General features: G+C 45.6%; 1 protein-coding gene across 1 annotated transcript in view; it reads right to left on the minus strand.

Moving 5' to 3' along the window:
* Window positions 1-532: 532 nt before the first annotated feature.
* The window catches only part of Tbk1 (TANK-binding kinase 1), a 40,340-nt gene continuing 23,672 nt past the window's right edge, over window positions 533-17,200 (minus strand). The window contains exons 9-21 of the mRNA NM_019786.4: window positions 15,655-15,851; window positions 14,319-14,377; window positions 13,925-14,016; window positions 11,280-11,381; window positions 10,065-10,143; window positions 7,981-8,102; window positions 7,823-7,899; window positions 7,107-7,146; window positions 6,486-6,587; window positions 6,278-6,374; window positions 5,565-5,671; window positions 5,329-5,400; window positions 533-1,266 (exon numbers count right to left, since the gene is read on the minus strand). Coding sequence (NP_062760.3) covers window positions 1,215-1,266; window positions 5,329-5,400; window positions 5,565-5,671; window positions 6,278-6,374; window positions 6,486-6,587; window positions 7,107-7,146; window positions 7,823-7,899; window positions 7,981-8,102; window positions 10,065-10,143; window positions 11,280-11,381; window positions 13,925-14,016; window positions 14,319-14,377; window positions 15,655-15,851 — 1,198 coding nt within the window. The 3' untranslated portion in view covers window positions 533-1,214. The remainder of the gene's footprint in view (window positions 1,267-5,328; window positions 5,401-5,564; window positions 5,672-6,277; window positions 6,375-6,485; window positions 6,588-7,106; window positions 7,147-7,822; window positions 7,900-7,980; window positions 8,103-10,064; window positions 10,144-11,279; window positions 11,382-13,924; window positions 14,017-14,318; window positions 14,378-15,654; window positions 15,852-17,200) is intronic.

The raw sequence follows: 17,200 nt of genomic DNA on the forward strand, positions 1-17,200 counted from the left end.
GTCAATCAAAATCCTAAAGGACAGTTTTTAGAACAAGATTTAATTCTTTATTATGTATACAGCACACTGTAGCTGACTTCAGACATGCCAGAAGAGGTCATCAGATCTCATTACAGATGGTTGTGAGCCACCGTGTGGTTGCTGGGAACTGAACTCAGGACCTCTGGAAGAGCAGTCAGTGATCTTAACCGCTGAGCCATCTCTCCAGCTCCAATTCAGTTAGTGCAGCATGAAGAGTGTGCTGTGTTACTCTGTTTATAAGGACAGCACCACCTTCACATCTAATATCCTAAGAACAATTTCCCAACACAAGAAAGGCTCTTTAAGGGTAACTTATGAACTGAAGACATGGCTGTGGTGAGATGTGGCTGTGATAAGATATGGCTCAGTGGTGGGATGTGGCTCAGTGGCTCAGTGGTGGGATGTGGCTGTGGTAAGATGTGGCTCAGTGGTGGGGCAATCAGTTCCTTGATTTAAACACAGTAACACACCATTTTGTATCTCTAACTAGAGGTACAAAAGCACACAAGCCTTTTACATTAAAATTGAGAAATTTATTTTTTCATGAAATAGCAGAATTAAAGTACAGAAATATACATCTTAAGACAATTGAAATGATACTAGGATCTGAATGACAATTACACATTCATGACCAAAGGAAAAATGAATAGTTTAAACAATGAATTCACTTTAAAGTTTTTGCTCAATAATTCACCTAAAATCAAACATCCGAGGAAAACTGAGATTTGGGCACCCGGTCAAATGAGATAATGCCACTTTATCCTTGTCAGGGAACCGACTGTGGTTAAACCGCGGTTCTGTTCCCGTCACAAAGCCCTGTGTCTCCTCCAGTTACACTGTGTCGACTATCAGTCCTTTCAAAATTTTAAGAATGCCAATTCAAAAAATACTTTCTTTAGGCACCAAGCAATTGATTTCTCCAGCCTTATGTGAAGAATTAGGGAGAGCACCCCAAAGCACTGGCTGGTCATGGCTTTCTTCTACAGCTCGCTGAGGTCAATCTGTCTTTGTTACAGCAGCCAAAATTCATATATATATATATATATGTATATGTATTTACAAACTGTACATATTTACATGACCTCATCAAATACTGAAGTGTAGAAATAAGAACTCCATTCACAAAGGTGTTCATTTCGTGCCCCAGTGTTATCTTCTTGTGCAAACTAGAACTTCCCAGACTCCCTAGGAAGCTAAAGACAGTCCACATTGCGAAGGCCACCATCCATTGTTAAAGACCCAAACCTAAAACACAAAATGAGAAGAAAAATCATCTTAGCAGATGCACTCATATGCTCTCCAGGGTTCCCCTATGTCTTTGGGACTCAATACAGGATTCTCATGTATGCTGGGATAGAGCTCTACCAATGAGTCATAGCCCAGCTCTTGACATCCCAGCACTCTAGAGAATTACAGAATAGATATCAGAAGAATGGCTCCCGCTCCTCCCCCTCCTCCTCCCACTCCTCCCGCTCCTCCCCCCCACCCCCCTCCGGCACACAGCTAGAGGTCAGAGGACTGCTGTGTGGAGTCGGTCCCCGCCGTGTACCTTTAATGTGAAGTCAGGTCACTAGGCTTGCACAGCAAGAGCCTTTATCTGCTGTACTGCCTTGCTGGCCGTGGAATAGTTATTTTAAAAGAATTAAACAACTGCGATTTGCTCTATTTCTTACAGAAAAGTGGTGCTATTACATGAAACAACATAATTGTTCCCAAGCTTAAAACCTTCAAGGAATCCAATCCCTTTCCTGACCTCTGCACCATGGCACTGTGTGAGGCGGAGGACAACTGTGGGCGTTAGGCCTCTTTCCACCGCGTGGATTGTCAGGCTCGTGGCAAACGCTATCTCCCTGACCTGGGAACATTTTTAGGAGAGACTGGGAAGGAATGAAAAAACTGTTTAAAGCAATTTAAAAAGCTTTGTAAGACCTGGAGCTTGTTTTGTTTTGCTTTAGTGAAAACAGTGAAAGACCTATATGACAAAAACTTCTAATCTCTGAAGAAAGAAATTGAAGTTAGCCGAAGATGCAAAGATCTCCTGTGCTCATGAATTGGTAGAATTAACATAGTTAAAATGGCCATCTTAACAAAAGCAATGTACAGATTCAACACAATCCCCGTCAAAATCCCAACACAACACTTCACAGACATGGAAAGAGCAATTCTCAACTTCATATGGAAGAACAAAAAACCAGGATAGCCAAACCCAGGTCGCACCATCCCCGACCTCAGCTGTCCTACAGAGCAATAGCAATAAAACTGCATGGTATTGGTACAGAGACAGACAGGTTGGTCAATGGAATTGGATCACAGACCCAGAAATGAACCCACACACTTATGGACACCTGATTTTTGACAAAGAAGCCAAAACCATATAACAAAAAAAAGAAAGCATCTTCAATAAATGTTGCTGGTCTAGCTGGGTGTCTGCATGTAGAATAACACAGATATATTCATATATATCACCCTGCACAAAACTCAAGTTTTGTGCAAGTAGATCAAAGACCCCAACATAAAACTGGGTACATTAACAGAAGAGAAAGTAGAAACCTTGAACTCACTGGTCCAGAGACAACGTTCTGAACAGAACACCCATAGGTCAGGCACCAAGATCAACAATTAATACAAATGGAACCTCATGAAACTGACAGGACAAAATGGCAGCCTACAGATTGGGAAAAGATGTTCATCAACCTTACATCTGGACAGTAACTCACCCACAAAACCTTTGACCCAAAATGTGTCCTGCCTACAAGATGAGCAGAGACTGAGGGAATGGCCAACCAATGACTGGCCCAACTAGAGACCATCCCATGGGCAAGCACCAATCCCTGACACTATTAATGATACTGTGTTGTGCTTGCAGACAGGAGCCTAGCATAACTGCCCTCTGAGAGGCTCCACCCAGCAGCTGATGGAAACAGATGCAGAGACCCACAGCCACACATTAGATGGAGCTTGGGGACTCTTATGGGAGAGTTGGGGGAAGGATTGAGGGGCCTGAAGAAGATAGAGGCCCTTTAGGAAGAACTAACGTGGACCCTTGGAAGCTCTCAGAGACTGAACCACCAACCAGAGAACATGCACAGGCTGGCCTAGGTCCCCACACACATGGAGCAGATGTGCAGCTTGGTCTCCTTGCAGGTCCCCCAACAATGGGAGTGGGGGCTGTCTCTAAAGCTCTTGCCTGTCTGTGGATTATGTTCCCCTAGCTGGGTTGCCTTGTCTGGTCTCAGTGGGAGATGTGACAGGGTAGGGTTGATACCTGGGGGGGGGGGTCCCCTTTCTCAGAGAAGGGAAGTGGGGTCTGAGAGGAGGGGGCAGATATTGGGATATAAAGTGAAGAAATACATGAAAAAAAAAACAAAAAACCCTGGAGCTTTTTTTGTTTTGTTTTAGTGAGGGGTTAAGGTTTCTAGGCTGAAATATAGAGCCCAGAGTGCTCACAGAGAGGGGAGAGAGTGGGGTCTCTGCACACAGTGTTACTCTGGGGAGCAGATGGCAGCAATGCTGGTACAGAGGCAGGACCAGGGCCCTCGCCTTCTCATCAGACAGATGGATTGACACTTCTTTTTGGGTATCAGCAGCTTAGAATTCTTTCCTTCCCTTTCCTTCCTTTCTTGAGACTTTGTTTCTCTATGTATCCCTGGCTGTCTTACAACTTGCTATGCAGATCAGGCTGGCCTTGAACTCAGAGAGATCCCTATCTCTGCTTCCACCATGTTGGGATTAACCACCACAGCCGTCAGAATTTTAAAGCAAGAGAGGGGCATAATTCTGTCAGTATTTAAACATCGGGTACCACGTGGCTGCAGAACCATGCTAGCAGGTTACCTCACTGCTCCCCAAGGAGGAAGGAGGCCTGGGTGAGGGGAAGCAGGGCCTGCGAAGGCTCCAAACTAGTCAAGGGGAATCAAGAAGCCCACAGAGCACTGATGTTTCAAGAGGTGGGAAGTGATACCCGGGACCAGCATGGTGCTACTGGAGGGTGATGTCAGGCACCCAACCTCACCACTGAGAGCAGGACTCCTGTGTGCACACAGGGTGGGAGGACACTATCTCACCAGCCCTGGCTTTCACTGTGTCACACAACCTGAATCTTAGAATTCAAAGCCTGAAATAACCCAGAACTTAACACCTATATATACTGACAAGCAGCAGGAGACAAAAAGTCCACAACTGACTCACGGACAAGGTGCACTCAGAGTGCAGGCATACTAAGTCACCGAATAAAATTATTTCCAGCTCATGTGTGTAAGGAATATATGAAGCAGAGTAAGTGCTGGGCCTGTATTTGGGCCTCACCTCTACATTTCATTATCTGGAAAAATCCTGCCATCTCAAACATTTCTGACTCAGAATATTCTATTCATGTAACTGAGAATTTGTGTGGGGAGGGGGAGGGGGGAGAGGGGGGTGGGGGGAGGGGAGGGGGAGGGGGGGGCCCACAAAACTTAGCACAGCAGAGGCTTCTGAATGCACAGCAACCAAGACTTCAGTCAAAACGAAAGCAGAGGTGCTCTGGCAGCCGGCACTGCATGACAGACTCTACTGTATCCCTGCCTCTGCCGAGCACCAGCACTGTGCCACACACCCGTGAGCGTGAGCGCTGTCTGCCAGGAATGGCTCAGGTTACATCAGGAGCTGCACAGGTTTTACTGAAAATGCAGGTATCTGCTCGTAGTTTAACCATGGAGACATTTTCTCACAGCCATTCCTCAGCACGGAAGTAGGAAATTGTGTATCACTGGACTGTGCTGTGCTGTGAAGACAAACGAGCTCATTCCTTAGGCTGTAACGCTGCTTTCCTTTTTTGTAAGTAAAAGGTGTGCAGAGGTCTCTGTAGACCGCTTAGTACCAGTCAGAGCATTGCTGTCTGATGGGCAACGCTGAACCCCAAAACTGGAGAAATCACGTGAAGAGTCACGTGTGTCCTCACACAGAGTCAAATAAGCAAGCTATTCTATTAAGCAGATGACGTTACTCGTAGTGAATGAAGCACACCTTTAATCCCAGCACTGGGGAGGCAGAGGCAGGCAGGCAAGGCTCTGTGAGCTCAAACCAGCCTGGTCTACAGAGTGAGCTCCAGGACAGCCAGGGCCACATAGTGAGACCCTGTCAAAACCAACACAGCAACAGTAGAATCAATGCTACAGGCTCTCACAGGTTCCCCAATGCACCAAGAGGGACGCACGCACAGGGCTGAGGCTTCCCCTGCCATCACTACTCCACCTTCTGAAGAGGCAAAGAGCTGCAAGCGGAGCCGGAACTGAGTCAGCTCCATCCCTGCCGGGCCGCAGCACTCACCTTTCTAAAATATGATTGTTCTCGGCCAGCTCCTTAACCACGCCTTCCATCTCCTCCTTTAACTTCTTCATACTAGATATATAAAGCAGACAGACAAGCAGCTTTGGTCAACACCTTAGAACTGTGTCCACACTGCTGTATTTTATACCCACCGGCCCACGGAGCAACAGTGGCCATCACGGTGGACAGCCAGCAGAGCAGGCGTCGCCGTTCTAACTGCCCGGGAAGCCTCTTACCCAAGAGTCATCTCCACTAAGGTGTTAGAGCTGGGGTAGATCGGGGCCATGGCGTGCTTGACGCCGCCGGAGGCTGCGAGCATTTTCTGAGGCAGAGTTTCTTGTAACTACAATGTAAAGCAAGCATGTCACCAGACAAGGCATACACTACCAATCAAGGACCAGCTTCCTGCTTCAGGAAGGCCATGGGCTTGCTCAGCACCCACTTCCCAGGGAATGCGGGAAGCCCAGTGCTCTCTAGGGTTCACCAACAGCCCCAGCCCAGCTGTAAATTCCTCTTTCAAAACTGTCAATGGGAAATACTGAGATCAACACTCTTTTTTTTTTTTTGACAGGATTTCTCTGTGTAGCCCTGGCTGTCCTGCTGGAACTCACTCTGTAGACCAGGCTGGCCTCGAACTCAGAAATCCTCCTGCCTCTGCCTCTGGGATTAAAGGCGTGTGCCACCCCCACCCAGCCTCAACACTCTTTAAAACAATTTCCTTATAAGCAATAAAGAGATGAATTATCAGTGTTTGTAATTGTCCAGTGGGTGATGGCGCAGCAGTATGGCCACTTCTGCCAAGCCTGCCGACCTGAGCGCCATCTTGGAGCCCCTGAGAGCCTTCCCCTGGCATGCCTGTGCACACACAGTGGCACATGTCCCATGTCTCAGAAGCACTGAAGCAGCCTTCCCAGGGCAAAGCCTGTCCCCGCACCCTGGAGGGCTGTACCTCGTTAGTATAGTCTTGATACTTGGACACTTCCTCTTCGATATCGAAACACTGATTAGTTAGCGATAACAGCTGCTTCCTAAGATGAAGCATCTTTCTGAAAGCCAATGAGAGTCTATTAACACACAGCCTCCTGGAAACTCACTCAGAGTACACAGCACACTGTGCTGCACAGCCAGCGCCCATCCTCCCACGCGCAGCTACCCACCTCATCCACTCTTCCGACTTATCTTTAAACGCTTCATACTTTCTAACACATTCTTCTGAGAAGTGGCTCATTGCTTTTGTGGCATGGTAATACAATTTTTGCCTGCAAATAAGAAATAACCAGAGGATTTAATGTAGCCTCACTATTTCTACCTCCAATGACAAACATTTCAGATGTACAAATTCATGGTTTTGTGATTATTGTGGACTTGGAATATTCCGAAGCCAGAGCTGGAGCTAAGGGTGGGAGGGCAGTTGTGCACCGTGGGCCATGGGCTCTGGGCACTGGACTGGGCTCCTCTGGAGAGGAGCAGCTCCTGACCACCGAGCCATCTCTCCAGCCCCCCGCCCCCATCCTTATTGGCTGAGTTAGCTAAGGTGGTCGTGCGGGTCTCATCGGATGCCCCCTGTAAGCACAGCAGAGGTGGAGACAACAAGTCGTCCTCCTGTCTTAGTAACCCAAGAGAACAGAGGACAGGAGCTGGACAGAGGGCACCCAGAGCAGAAACCTCCCAGAGGCAGGGCCGCACCACATTGTTACCAATTAAGCTCAACGTAAGAAGAAGCAAAGATACCAAAAGCAGCTTAGCAGGAAGAATCTTAACTCAGTCTGCGCACTTACTTATCAAATTTGTGGATCTGTTCTTCATTATAAGCTAGTCCTGAAAATGAGAAAAAGTATACTTTTGTTAATGTAGAGTTGAAGATCACATGTAATATTTTCTCCTTTGAGATTATTGATTTAAAAAGCCTAAGGGTTTGAAGTGGCTATAACAGGTCTGGGAACTACTAGCTACATATGGCCTGTTGATGCTTTAATTTGGTCAGTATAAAGTTATGATTTAAAAATAAAAATTAATTTTCAACACTTAAGTCAGGATATTTTTAATAAAGCTTGTATCTCTAGGTTTTTTGTTTGTTTGTTTGTTTTTAATTAATCCTAGCACTCTGGAGGCAGAGGCAGATAGATCTCTTTAAGTTCAAGATTAGTCTGGTGTACAGAGCAACCAGGACAACCAGGGCTACCAAAGAAACCCTGACTCAAAAAACCAAACCCAACCAACCGATGAACACCAGCAGAAGGGCAGCCTGGGCAACACAGGGGTGACAGAGCTGCTGACTTCAGTGTCCTTGGGCCCAGTAGCCACCACTCCCGTGCGCCTGGGCCACCACAAGATCTAGGGTTCGTGACCGTAATTTTTTAGACATGAGAAGGTTGGCTAGACTAATAACTTAGTACATTCAACCATGTGTAGCCGCACAGAAAGCACACACAGCGATGTCCCTGCTCGACACTAAGCTGACACGGGAGACGAGTGAAGAAGAGCTGTCACTTACTGCGTTCTGCTTTGTCTTTTTTGAACTGATAGTAAATCTCTGTGATGCAGTTCAACAGGACCTGCAGTTTTTCTACACTGTGTAAGGAAGAAAACCCATGTAAATGATTGGAATGGATGCAACTCCCAGGCACCCAGGGCCCGCAGGCCGACACCTACTTCCTGTCTCTTGGATGCGTGCCTTCTTGATGTGCCCAGGTGTCGGCCAGCAAGCCCCCTGGAGACAGCCTGCTGCTGATGTCCTGAAGACTGCTTTCTATTGTTCCCTGAGAACTGGAAAGCTAAATACAACGGGTTAGGTTAGGTCAGAACAACGGATCAGATCCAAATGCTCACTAGAGACAGTTCTCCGAGGCTTGTTCTAGGTCTCTGCTGGGTCCCCCATGGACCTCTGCATGAGCCATTCCCATTGCTCAGGCACCACTCTGTGAGTGCTACAGGACATGCATAAAACCTCTTTATTACTGGTTTTGTTTGTTTGTTTGTGGTGGGGCTGGTGATGTGCTATTTTAAAATTAGAATTTCTATGCTAGGCATTAACTCAAGCAAAGGAGGTGCAGTTACCTCCCTTGTTTCTGACTTTTACATTATCAGACCTAACATGTTTGTTCCAATGTTTTAAATACCACTTAGAGCGTATCAAAGTTTCATGGGAAGGAACTTATAACCCGAGATGCGTCCTGACACTGTCTGTCCTACAGAAGCGCTGCCAACCAGCCAGCCGTAGGCACTAAACACCATAACCTCCTACTCACCCATGCTTCATCCTTTGGAAAACCACTGTTGCAGATCTAAAGCTACAGAAAGAACAACTAGAGATCGGCAACATAGGAGGAGAGATGTGCGCTGCTACTGAGTTCCCTACTTGTGTGCAGCATGAGCAGGGCAGAGGACAGCCTTGGGTGTCACTCCCCTGTGTCCTGCCACTTTGAGAAATGTGGCGAGAACTCACCACATGGGCTAAGCACTGGCAGCATTAGGGAGCTCCTGCTCTAGGCTGGGATTACAAATGTGCACCGCATACTGCATCCGGCACCACAGCACACCGCACCGCACCGGTTCCGGGAGACTGAGCTCAGGTCCTACCAACCAATCTATCCGACCCCTAGGTCTTACATCCTTAATTAAAAAACCTTTTAATTCCATTTTCTTCCTTATGTGGATGTGTGTGGGTGTACACACGCCACAGCATATGTGTATGGAGTTGGTATTCTTTTGTCAGGAGGATTCTGGGGATCCACTCAGGGTATCAGGCTGGCAACAGTACCTTTATTCACCGCACTGTCTTGTGGGCCCTCCTTTACATTTTAACTTAATGTCCACTTTATGAATTCCTTAAATGCTACAAAGAACAAATAAAGGCCTCACGATGGCTGGAGAGATGGCTCAGTGGTTAAAGAGCATATACCACTCTTCCAGAGGTCCAGAGGTCAATTCCCACACTCAGGGCTCACAACTGCCTGTAATTCAGGGCATTCACAGCTGCAGGGGATTCAAGGCACAATCACCTGTGCACACACGTGCACAGCAACACACATATACACATAATTTAAAAATAATGTAAGTCATTTAAAAGGCCCTTATGCAGCCCATCTGGAGTCTCTGGGTAAACAGAGGCAGCCCAGGAGTAATAGTCAGCTTTCACAGTACATAACTGTGGGCGCTTCTGCTCTAATGAGCGACCCATCAGACACCTCCCATTTTATGTTTAGCACACTGTGTCCTTACTGCCTTTTCAGTTACAGAAACAATTCATTGCCTGGGGATTCCAAAGCCTTTTCTTTTCTAGGACATCTGTTATTTTAGGATTTTCAGTTGTTTCTAAGCAAGTGTAAGCATCTACATTTGAGCGAATGGTAAAGAACTACACAGTGAACAACCACAGCAGCACTAAGGATTAAAGACAAAGCAAACCAAAAAAAAAAAAAAAAAAAAAAAATGCACATGTGTGTTGAAAATACAGAAAGTATTTGGAAATAGTGCAAAGAACTGTATGGCTGAAATGGGGAGTGTACTTGTGTATGCTTGTGTGTGCGTGTATAGAATAAGATATAATTATACATGCTATATATAACCAACTGTATATATATTATAAAATAAGATACAATCATATAAATAGCCTCTAACAAAGGGAAAAGGAGACTCTTTCTCCAGGGAGCTTTAGTGACACTGCTCAGGTCTCTGCTGGCTCTTAGCAGCAGAGCAGAGCACGGCCTGTAGCTGCCGCAGCCCCCAGTACTCACTCTCAGCAGCTTGGTGTGTATGTCTGAAATCTCACCCAGCTCTGCGGCTTCCAGGTTGACCTTCATCAACTTCTCATACCTGTTTGGAAACGACATCACCAGGGAACAGATGGATGAGGGCAGCAAGTGCAGGTTTTATGAAGCTTAGGAAGTGAACTTGATCATCATGATCATTTAATAAGAATGCACGCAAGGTCTGTACGCTGAGAGAGCCTAAGATCTTCACTGCCTTCCTAAAGAAGGAACTTCCTGCACTGCCCCCTCTGTCTGTGGTTTTTGGTTTAGGGGGCTGCAGGTATGGGCTGATGAAGCCACATGCCACCACTCCTCGCAGCTGCCCCCACCCTACGGATCCACACTGCATATGCACCCACTCCACAGTCTGCTAGTGATCTAACTCCTGGGATGACCTGCCAGGGAGCTGGAGGGTTTAGCTAGCACACAGACGGTGGCATTGTCTGAACGTCCACCAGGAGGCGGGGAGGTGTGCACTGAGATCAGCATGGCTGGACATCCACTCCACACAGGCAGATGAGGATAAGATACACAGGGCAAGGTAATTTCAAATCCCACTCTGCCAGGAGAATGGTGAAAATACAGCTTTCCGAATGTGTGTACATCATGATAAGTGTACATGTCAGTTATACACACTGACTACATTTACTGTATTTCCCTGCAGAATAAAGAGTGGATTCACTGTTGCAAAATATAGTTACAGACAAGAACAGTAAGAATAAACTAAAGGTCACTGTGAAAATTCTGTAGCTTTTTTTACTTATTAACGTTATTGTGTGTGCAGGCACGGGGCTGAGGTCAGAGCAGGCTGTGGTGTGGAGCCAGCGCCAGGCCCCCGCGCTTGTGCAGGAAGCACCCTCACCCACTCACACACCTCACTGCCCCAAAAGACCTCGTGCTTGACATCCCAAAACTACCCAGACCGCTGCTCCAGAGGCTGCTTCTTACGTTCTCTGGCCTGTTCAGCTCTGTCTCCCAGCACAGACAAGAGGCTGTCCCACCTCCACTGCCTCGTCACACAGAAAAGGTGGGGAAATGCCAACTAGATGACAGACTAACTCCCTATGAGAGACCTGCTATTCTCCCTTGTGAGCCAGGGCTGCCCCAAGAACGCACTCCGCACGCTAAAGGCAGTCAGAACAGAAACTCAGCTGAGCATTCACAGAGGTCCCGACAGACAGGGCGCTCGCTGCCACTCACACTTTCACAGTCTTCTCAATGTTCCTGATGCAGAAATCCAGTGTGATCACTACCTCCGTCTTCTTGTGGACGGTCTCGTTGTAATCATCCTTAACCAGTTCACTGGAAAACAACGAGGGCCCCTTAGTCCACGGGCTGCTTAAGGGCGGCCACTGGTTATAATGAAATTCTATTTTAAATACATCATAAATGTTAAATGCCAAATCACATTTTTAAGGTATCATTGATAGCATTATTTGTGCCAGGTAGTACGCTAGCCAGCTTGTTACCCTCTTGCAGTGGGCTTAATAAAAGAAAAAAACGTATGACTCTTCCATATCTGGGGCATTTACACTTCACAGACTACCACTAGTAATTAAAAACCCAAGGCATTAAAATTACAATAAGGATCAAGCACTGACCTATAACTTACATTAGTCGTGTGACATTTATGTTATTAAGTTAATTTTGCTATTTATGGCGCATGTGATCTCTGAAAGAGGACAACACAGTGAACCTGTATGAAAAGCCTTCAACTACAACATCAGCAAAAAAGACCCAAAGTTTGTTTTGTTTTTTTTACAGCCTATGAATTACTTTTAGAGAGATTAAAAATAAAAGATGAAGAGGACATCACATGTGAGTAATGAAGCCTGACACACCAAGGGGTCCTTTAAAAGAAAACCTGACACAGTGGGCTACGTGAGGAAGAAGGTTTTTAAAACTTAAACCATAATAAATAAATAAATAAACAAATAAATACATAAATAGATTAAATATATACATAAATAAATAAAAAGAACCACCGAACCCACTGAGCAGTGAGAGGAAAAGTGGAAAAGCAGCTACCGTCTGTACTGGCATATTGAATTCTTCTAGATACACACCAAGTGCCAGGCTCAGCACTAAGCTACCCCCAAGCACAGAGCTTTCTGCAACAGCCTATGACCACATGAAAGCTGTTACAGGCACAAGGCTGTGTGCTTTGTTTGACACAACACTAGTCACAGGAAAGAAACCCAAGATAGTAAGACCAGCCAACATAACAAAATGCCTGTAGCCCTAGCACCTAGGAGATAGAAACAGGAAGATCATGAACTTGAGACCAAGCTGGGCTACATGGGAAGCCAGCAGCTCAAAACCAAGAGCCAGGAATAGGAATGACCTGAGAGTGCACACATCTGTGTGAGAATGGACGGGTGTAAGCATATGTGGGCTGTCACAGCAACAACAGGGCTCTGAGCCCAGGAAAGCACACCCTGGTGCCTTCTGGCATCAAGGTCACACTGAATGTCCGCAGGACACACAATCAATAAATGATGTGTACAGCCACAGCACAGCTCTTGAAGGAAAGACTGAGGGGGGTTGGGGGGGGGGAAGAGGGAGAGGAGGGAAGAGAGAGAAAGGGAGGAGGGAAGAGGAGAAGAGGGGGAGGTAAGAGGGGGACCAGGGGACAGAGGCCAGGAGTTAACCACCAGTGTCTTTCCTCTAGTACCACCACCTCTCGGTTTTCAGACGGGTCTTTCTCTGAGACCCAGATCTTGCAAATTAGGCTGGCTGGCCAGAAAGGCTGAGTGACCCATGTGATTCTTCCTTCTCAGTGGTGGGATTATAAGCCTATGCCATTATGCGCCCACTTCCCTTGTTAAAAAAAAAAAAGTACGGGCTCCAAGGATGAAACTCAAATCTTCATCCTTGCGAGCACTTTACCATCTGAGCTGTATCTCCAACCTAATGCTTATATTTCTTAAGGTAATTTTCAGGAGTACAATATTTCATTAGATCAACCTGTTTTAGAATAACTATATTAAATGAACAGCAACAAAGTTTAGACTGCTGGTCAAGGTGAGTAGATCCTTGTAGGAATGCTTCCATGTCCATGGATGTCTGAAAGAATGTCCACATCTATGCAGATGAGGGGCATTAGTGATGGAAGGGCTACAGGCATGGGAGTGGAAGCCATTGGGCACAGGACGTGTGAGGTGACAGAATGGTCTGATCTCAGTAGGGCTGGCTGCTGTCACCTGTGCCACACTGTACATTTTAAATGGGTGAATTATATAGTTATGAATTATAGCTCAATAGTTCTGTCAAAAAGGAGTGTGTGTGCAAAGGTAGGAAGTGGAGGAAGACTGTGGGCCTAATCCCTAGAGAACGGACTATCTTAGATTATGTCAATGAAGAAGTCTTCCAAGCACCTGCCAAGGTCTAAGAGGACTGCATGCTTCACAGAGCCTGCGGGTTTACAATTCAGACTGTCCTGAATGTCTCTAGGTAACTGTAGGAAGTCAACAAAAATAATGCAACCAAATCACAGGGCCCCCAATGGAGGAGCTAGCGAACGTATCCAAGGAGCTAAAGGGATCTGTAACCCTATAGGTGGAACAACATTATGAACTAACCAGTACCCCGGTGCTCGTGTCTCTAGCTGCATATGTATCAAAAGATGGCCTAGTTGGCCATCAGTGGAAAGAGAGGCCCATTGGACACGCAAACTTTATATGCCCCAATACAGGGGAACGCCAGGGCCATTAAAAAAAATAATAATAATGCAACCAAGTCAAGCTGGGATCTGGCCGCCTGTAGCGGTGGAGGGATGCGGGCCTGGACCCTGGCTTACTGAGTCAGGGCGAAGGATGCTTTTCAGATTGTGATCTGTTACTTACACCAGCCACCGTACCCCCTTTCGCATTAATTCTTGATAGAGCAGCAGGGTACTGGCAGTTCTGCAGGCGTAGCACACAACCCCCGTCACTGCCTAGTGAGAGACAACGTTAGGACAAGGTAAGAGAAACTTAAAACACTGCAGGCTTTTTGTACATTTTCACCAGGAAAATAAATTCCCAGTGTCTGACAGCTAGACAGATGTAGCTATAATAAACATTTCAGCTATTAACATGTCTCAATGAAGAGCATTCCTCTTACTGAGCTCAGCAAAGGAAACTACAATGTGAAACAACTTGGAATGGGTAATACTTGAAAACAACGTTGTCCTAGGTCACACACAGAGACACAGCACATTGACTACTGTGCCTACTGATAACTCATCAAAGCACTAACCTTGGCCATGCTGGCGTCCCCATCCAGATCATAGCGTGGATGTATTTTAGGGAGGGAAACTGAAATGTGAAGTACAAGACTTAGAATTAGAATTAAGAATGCCGGGATAAACGACTGTATTCTTTACATGGCACGGAGACTGTCTAAATCACAAGTGTGAGGCAGTTCTCTAGGGTCCTCCCCATAGCTTTGGAGAAGAGAAGGCTGGGGAGACGCTGGGTGGCTGGGCCAGAACACTTGAAGTGCAGTTGTGAGGCCCAAGCTCAGAGTCATCACTGCAGGTTGCAGAGTCTGTCTGTCTGTCTGTCTCTCTCTTTCATCCTCGCACTGATGGGAGGAGACTGGTGGATCCCCACAGTCTGCTGGCTAGCCTGCATAGCTGAAAAACGACAAGTCTGGGTATGTGAGAGACCCTGTCTCAAGGGGACAGGCAGAGAGGACAAAGCTAAGCCCTCCTCTGGCCTTTCGCCATTCGGTATGCACCTACACACACACACACACACACACACACACACACACACACACACACATACACCTACACACACCTACACACACACACACACACACACAAACCTACACACACACACACACACACACCTACACACACACACACACACACACACACACACACACACACACCCCACCCCCACCTCATGTCAGCTCACTCCCTAAGCAGGCGTTAAGTGTTCACGTGCACACATGCTATAGCACAATGTAGGAGGCAGGGACAACTTTCTGAAGCTGGCTCTTTCCTTCCACCTTCACAGGGTGCTGAGATTGACCTCAGGTAGCAGGCTTCCGTGACAAGCGCCTTTACCCACTGAGCCGTCTTGCCAGCCTCATTTTCTTATTAAATATATTTAATACAATGAAATCCATACTTGTCTAATCCATACTTGTCTTTCAATCCAACTTTAATATTGAAGTCTCAAATGGTTGTAAAACTCTGGTTAAACAAATTTCAAATAATTTCAAAGACACAGATCTACTTTTTTCTTAACTGTGTTATAAGAATGGCAGAACGTTCTATGCATACTGGTTAGAATAAATACTGGCTGAAAGTTATGATGGGAATACTATTTTGGGAGTTATCAAAACACTAAAAGAAGTTACAGTAAAACACAAACCATCACTTCACAAAACAAAATATTGAAGTCAAATTGAAGATTATGAGGCTTTTCAATTTTATACTCTTTATAAACTATCTTATGTGATTTCAACATTTTAGAAAGCTTTATATTCAAATCAATGTCAGCTTTACAGAAAACATCAGTTTTACAATGATAGACATTTGCTTTTTCATGATCATTTAAAATGTGACAAAAAGATGGCTTACTTTTTTCATATCTCAGTCCTACGGTATTGAGTTGTTCCCGGCTCGTGACAAAGATAGGATTTTCCTCTGTGGTTTTAGGAAAATGCTGGGCTAGTCGTCCGAGTTCTAGGACTAAGCGTCGTCCTTCGTAGATAAGTTCTTGATTTGAGGAAACAATCTTGGTTTGTTTATAGACCAGTTCATGGAACACAGCAGCACTGTGAGGGACGTCAGAAGGGATGAGAGAGTGCAGGGTGGAGTTAGCCAGCACGGCTCACCTGGAAGTGATTCTATGAACAGTTCTCACAGTGCCTTGTAAATAAGGACACCAAAATGTGCCAGCATGGGAATCCATATTACCCAAGCCCGTCTTTATGTTGAAGACCAAGTGGCTTAAATATACAAAGAGCCAAGAAAGGGGCTTGAAGCACGACTACCAGACTGTTTTAAAAATACACTAAGAAATTAGAGTATTCTCAAAATTAACTTTTAGAAGAAAAGGTAAACTCCCCTTGAATAGATGCTCAGAAGCAAAGAAAGCCACTGATTAGATGTGGCTCTACTCAAGCTGCTTTTTCTTTTCTTTCTTACTTTCTTTTTTTTTTTTTTTTTTTTTGGTTTTTCGAGACAGGGTTTCTCTGTATAGCTCTGGCTGTCCTGGAACTCACTTTGTAGACCAGGCTGGCCTCGAACTCAGAAATCCACCTGCCTCTGCCTCCCGAGTGCTGGGATTAAAGGCGTGCGCCACCATGCCCGGCCTCAAGCTGCTTTTTCATTGGTTCAGGCCTGGATGGCTAATTTCAGCTCAAGTGGATGTCCAGCATGTAACAATGGCAGCAGCTGACTCGGCTATAAAGACCCAAAATGTGACAAAAATAATCTAATGTTATGTTAGAATTGCTGGGCTTATATTCTGTTTATCTTGTACTGGATCTAATTATTAGATTACTAATATCTAAATATTTTCTCTAAACTATCTTATTTTTCTTTTCTGTTCAGTTTTTGGTACTAATGGTTGTAGTCAGGGTCTCCTGCATGCTAAGAAGACTCTCCTCACAGCTAGCTATACCTCAAACCCCTTTTTATGAATTTCAAAACAAAACAACTTTTTTAAAAATTTATTTTTCTTGTACGTGTATGGGTGTTTTGCCTACATGTGTGTCTGTGCACCATATGCCTGTCTGATACACCGGTGGAGGCCAGAGGCCATCAAATCCCCTGGGTTCAGTTATAGGTGGTGAGCTGCCACCATGTGTACTGAGAATCACACCTGGGCTCTTCTTAGAGCTCCTGATTTCTGAGCCAACTCTCCAGCCTTCTGTCCATGAATTTTATGAGACATCAAAACTGTTATTTAAATTCTGTCAAACAGACTAAGGTACAAAGAATGAATCTGATTCTTCTTCCCCCACCCCCCTCCGGAGTGTTGTTTTTTTTTTTCTTTCTTTCTTTCTTTCTTTTTTTTTTTTTTTTTTTTTTTTGGTTTTTCGAGACAGGGTTTCTCTGTATAGCCCTGGCTGTCCTGGAACTCACTCTGTGGACCAGGCTGGCCTCGAACTCAGAAATC

The sequence above is a fragment of the Mus musculus genome, chromosome 10, assembly GCF_000001635.26.
Source record: "Mus musculus strain C57BL/6J chromosome 10, GRCm38.p6 C57BL/6J".
Lineage (NCBI taxonomy): Eukaryota > Metazoa > Chordata > Mammalia > Rodentia > Muridae > Mus > Mus musculus.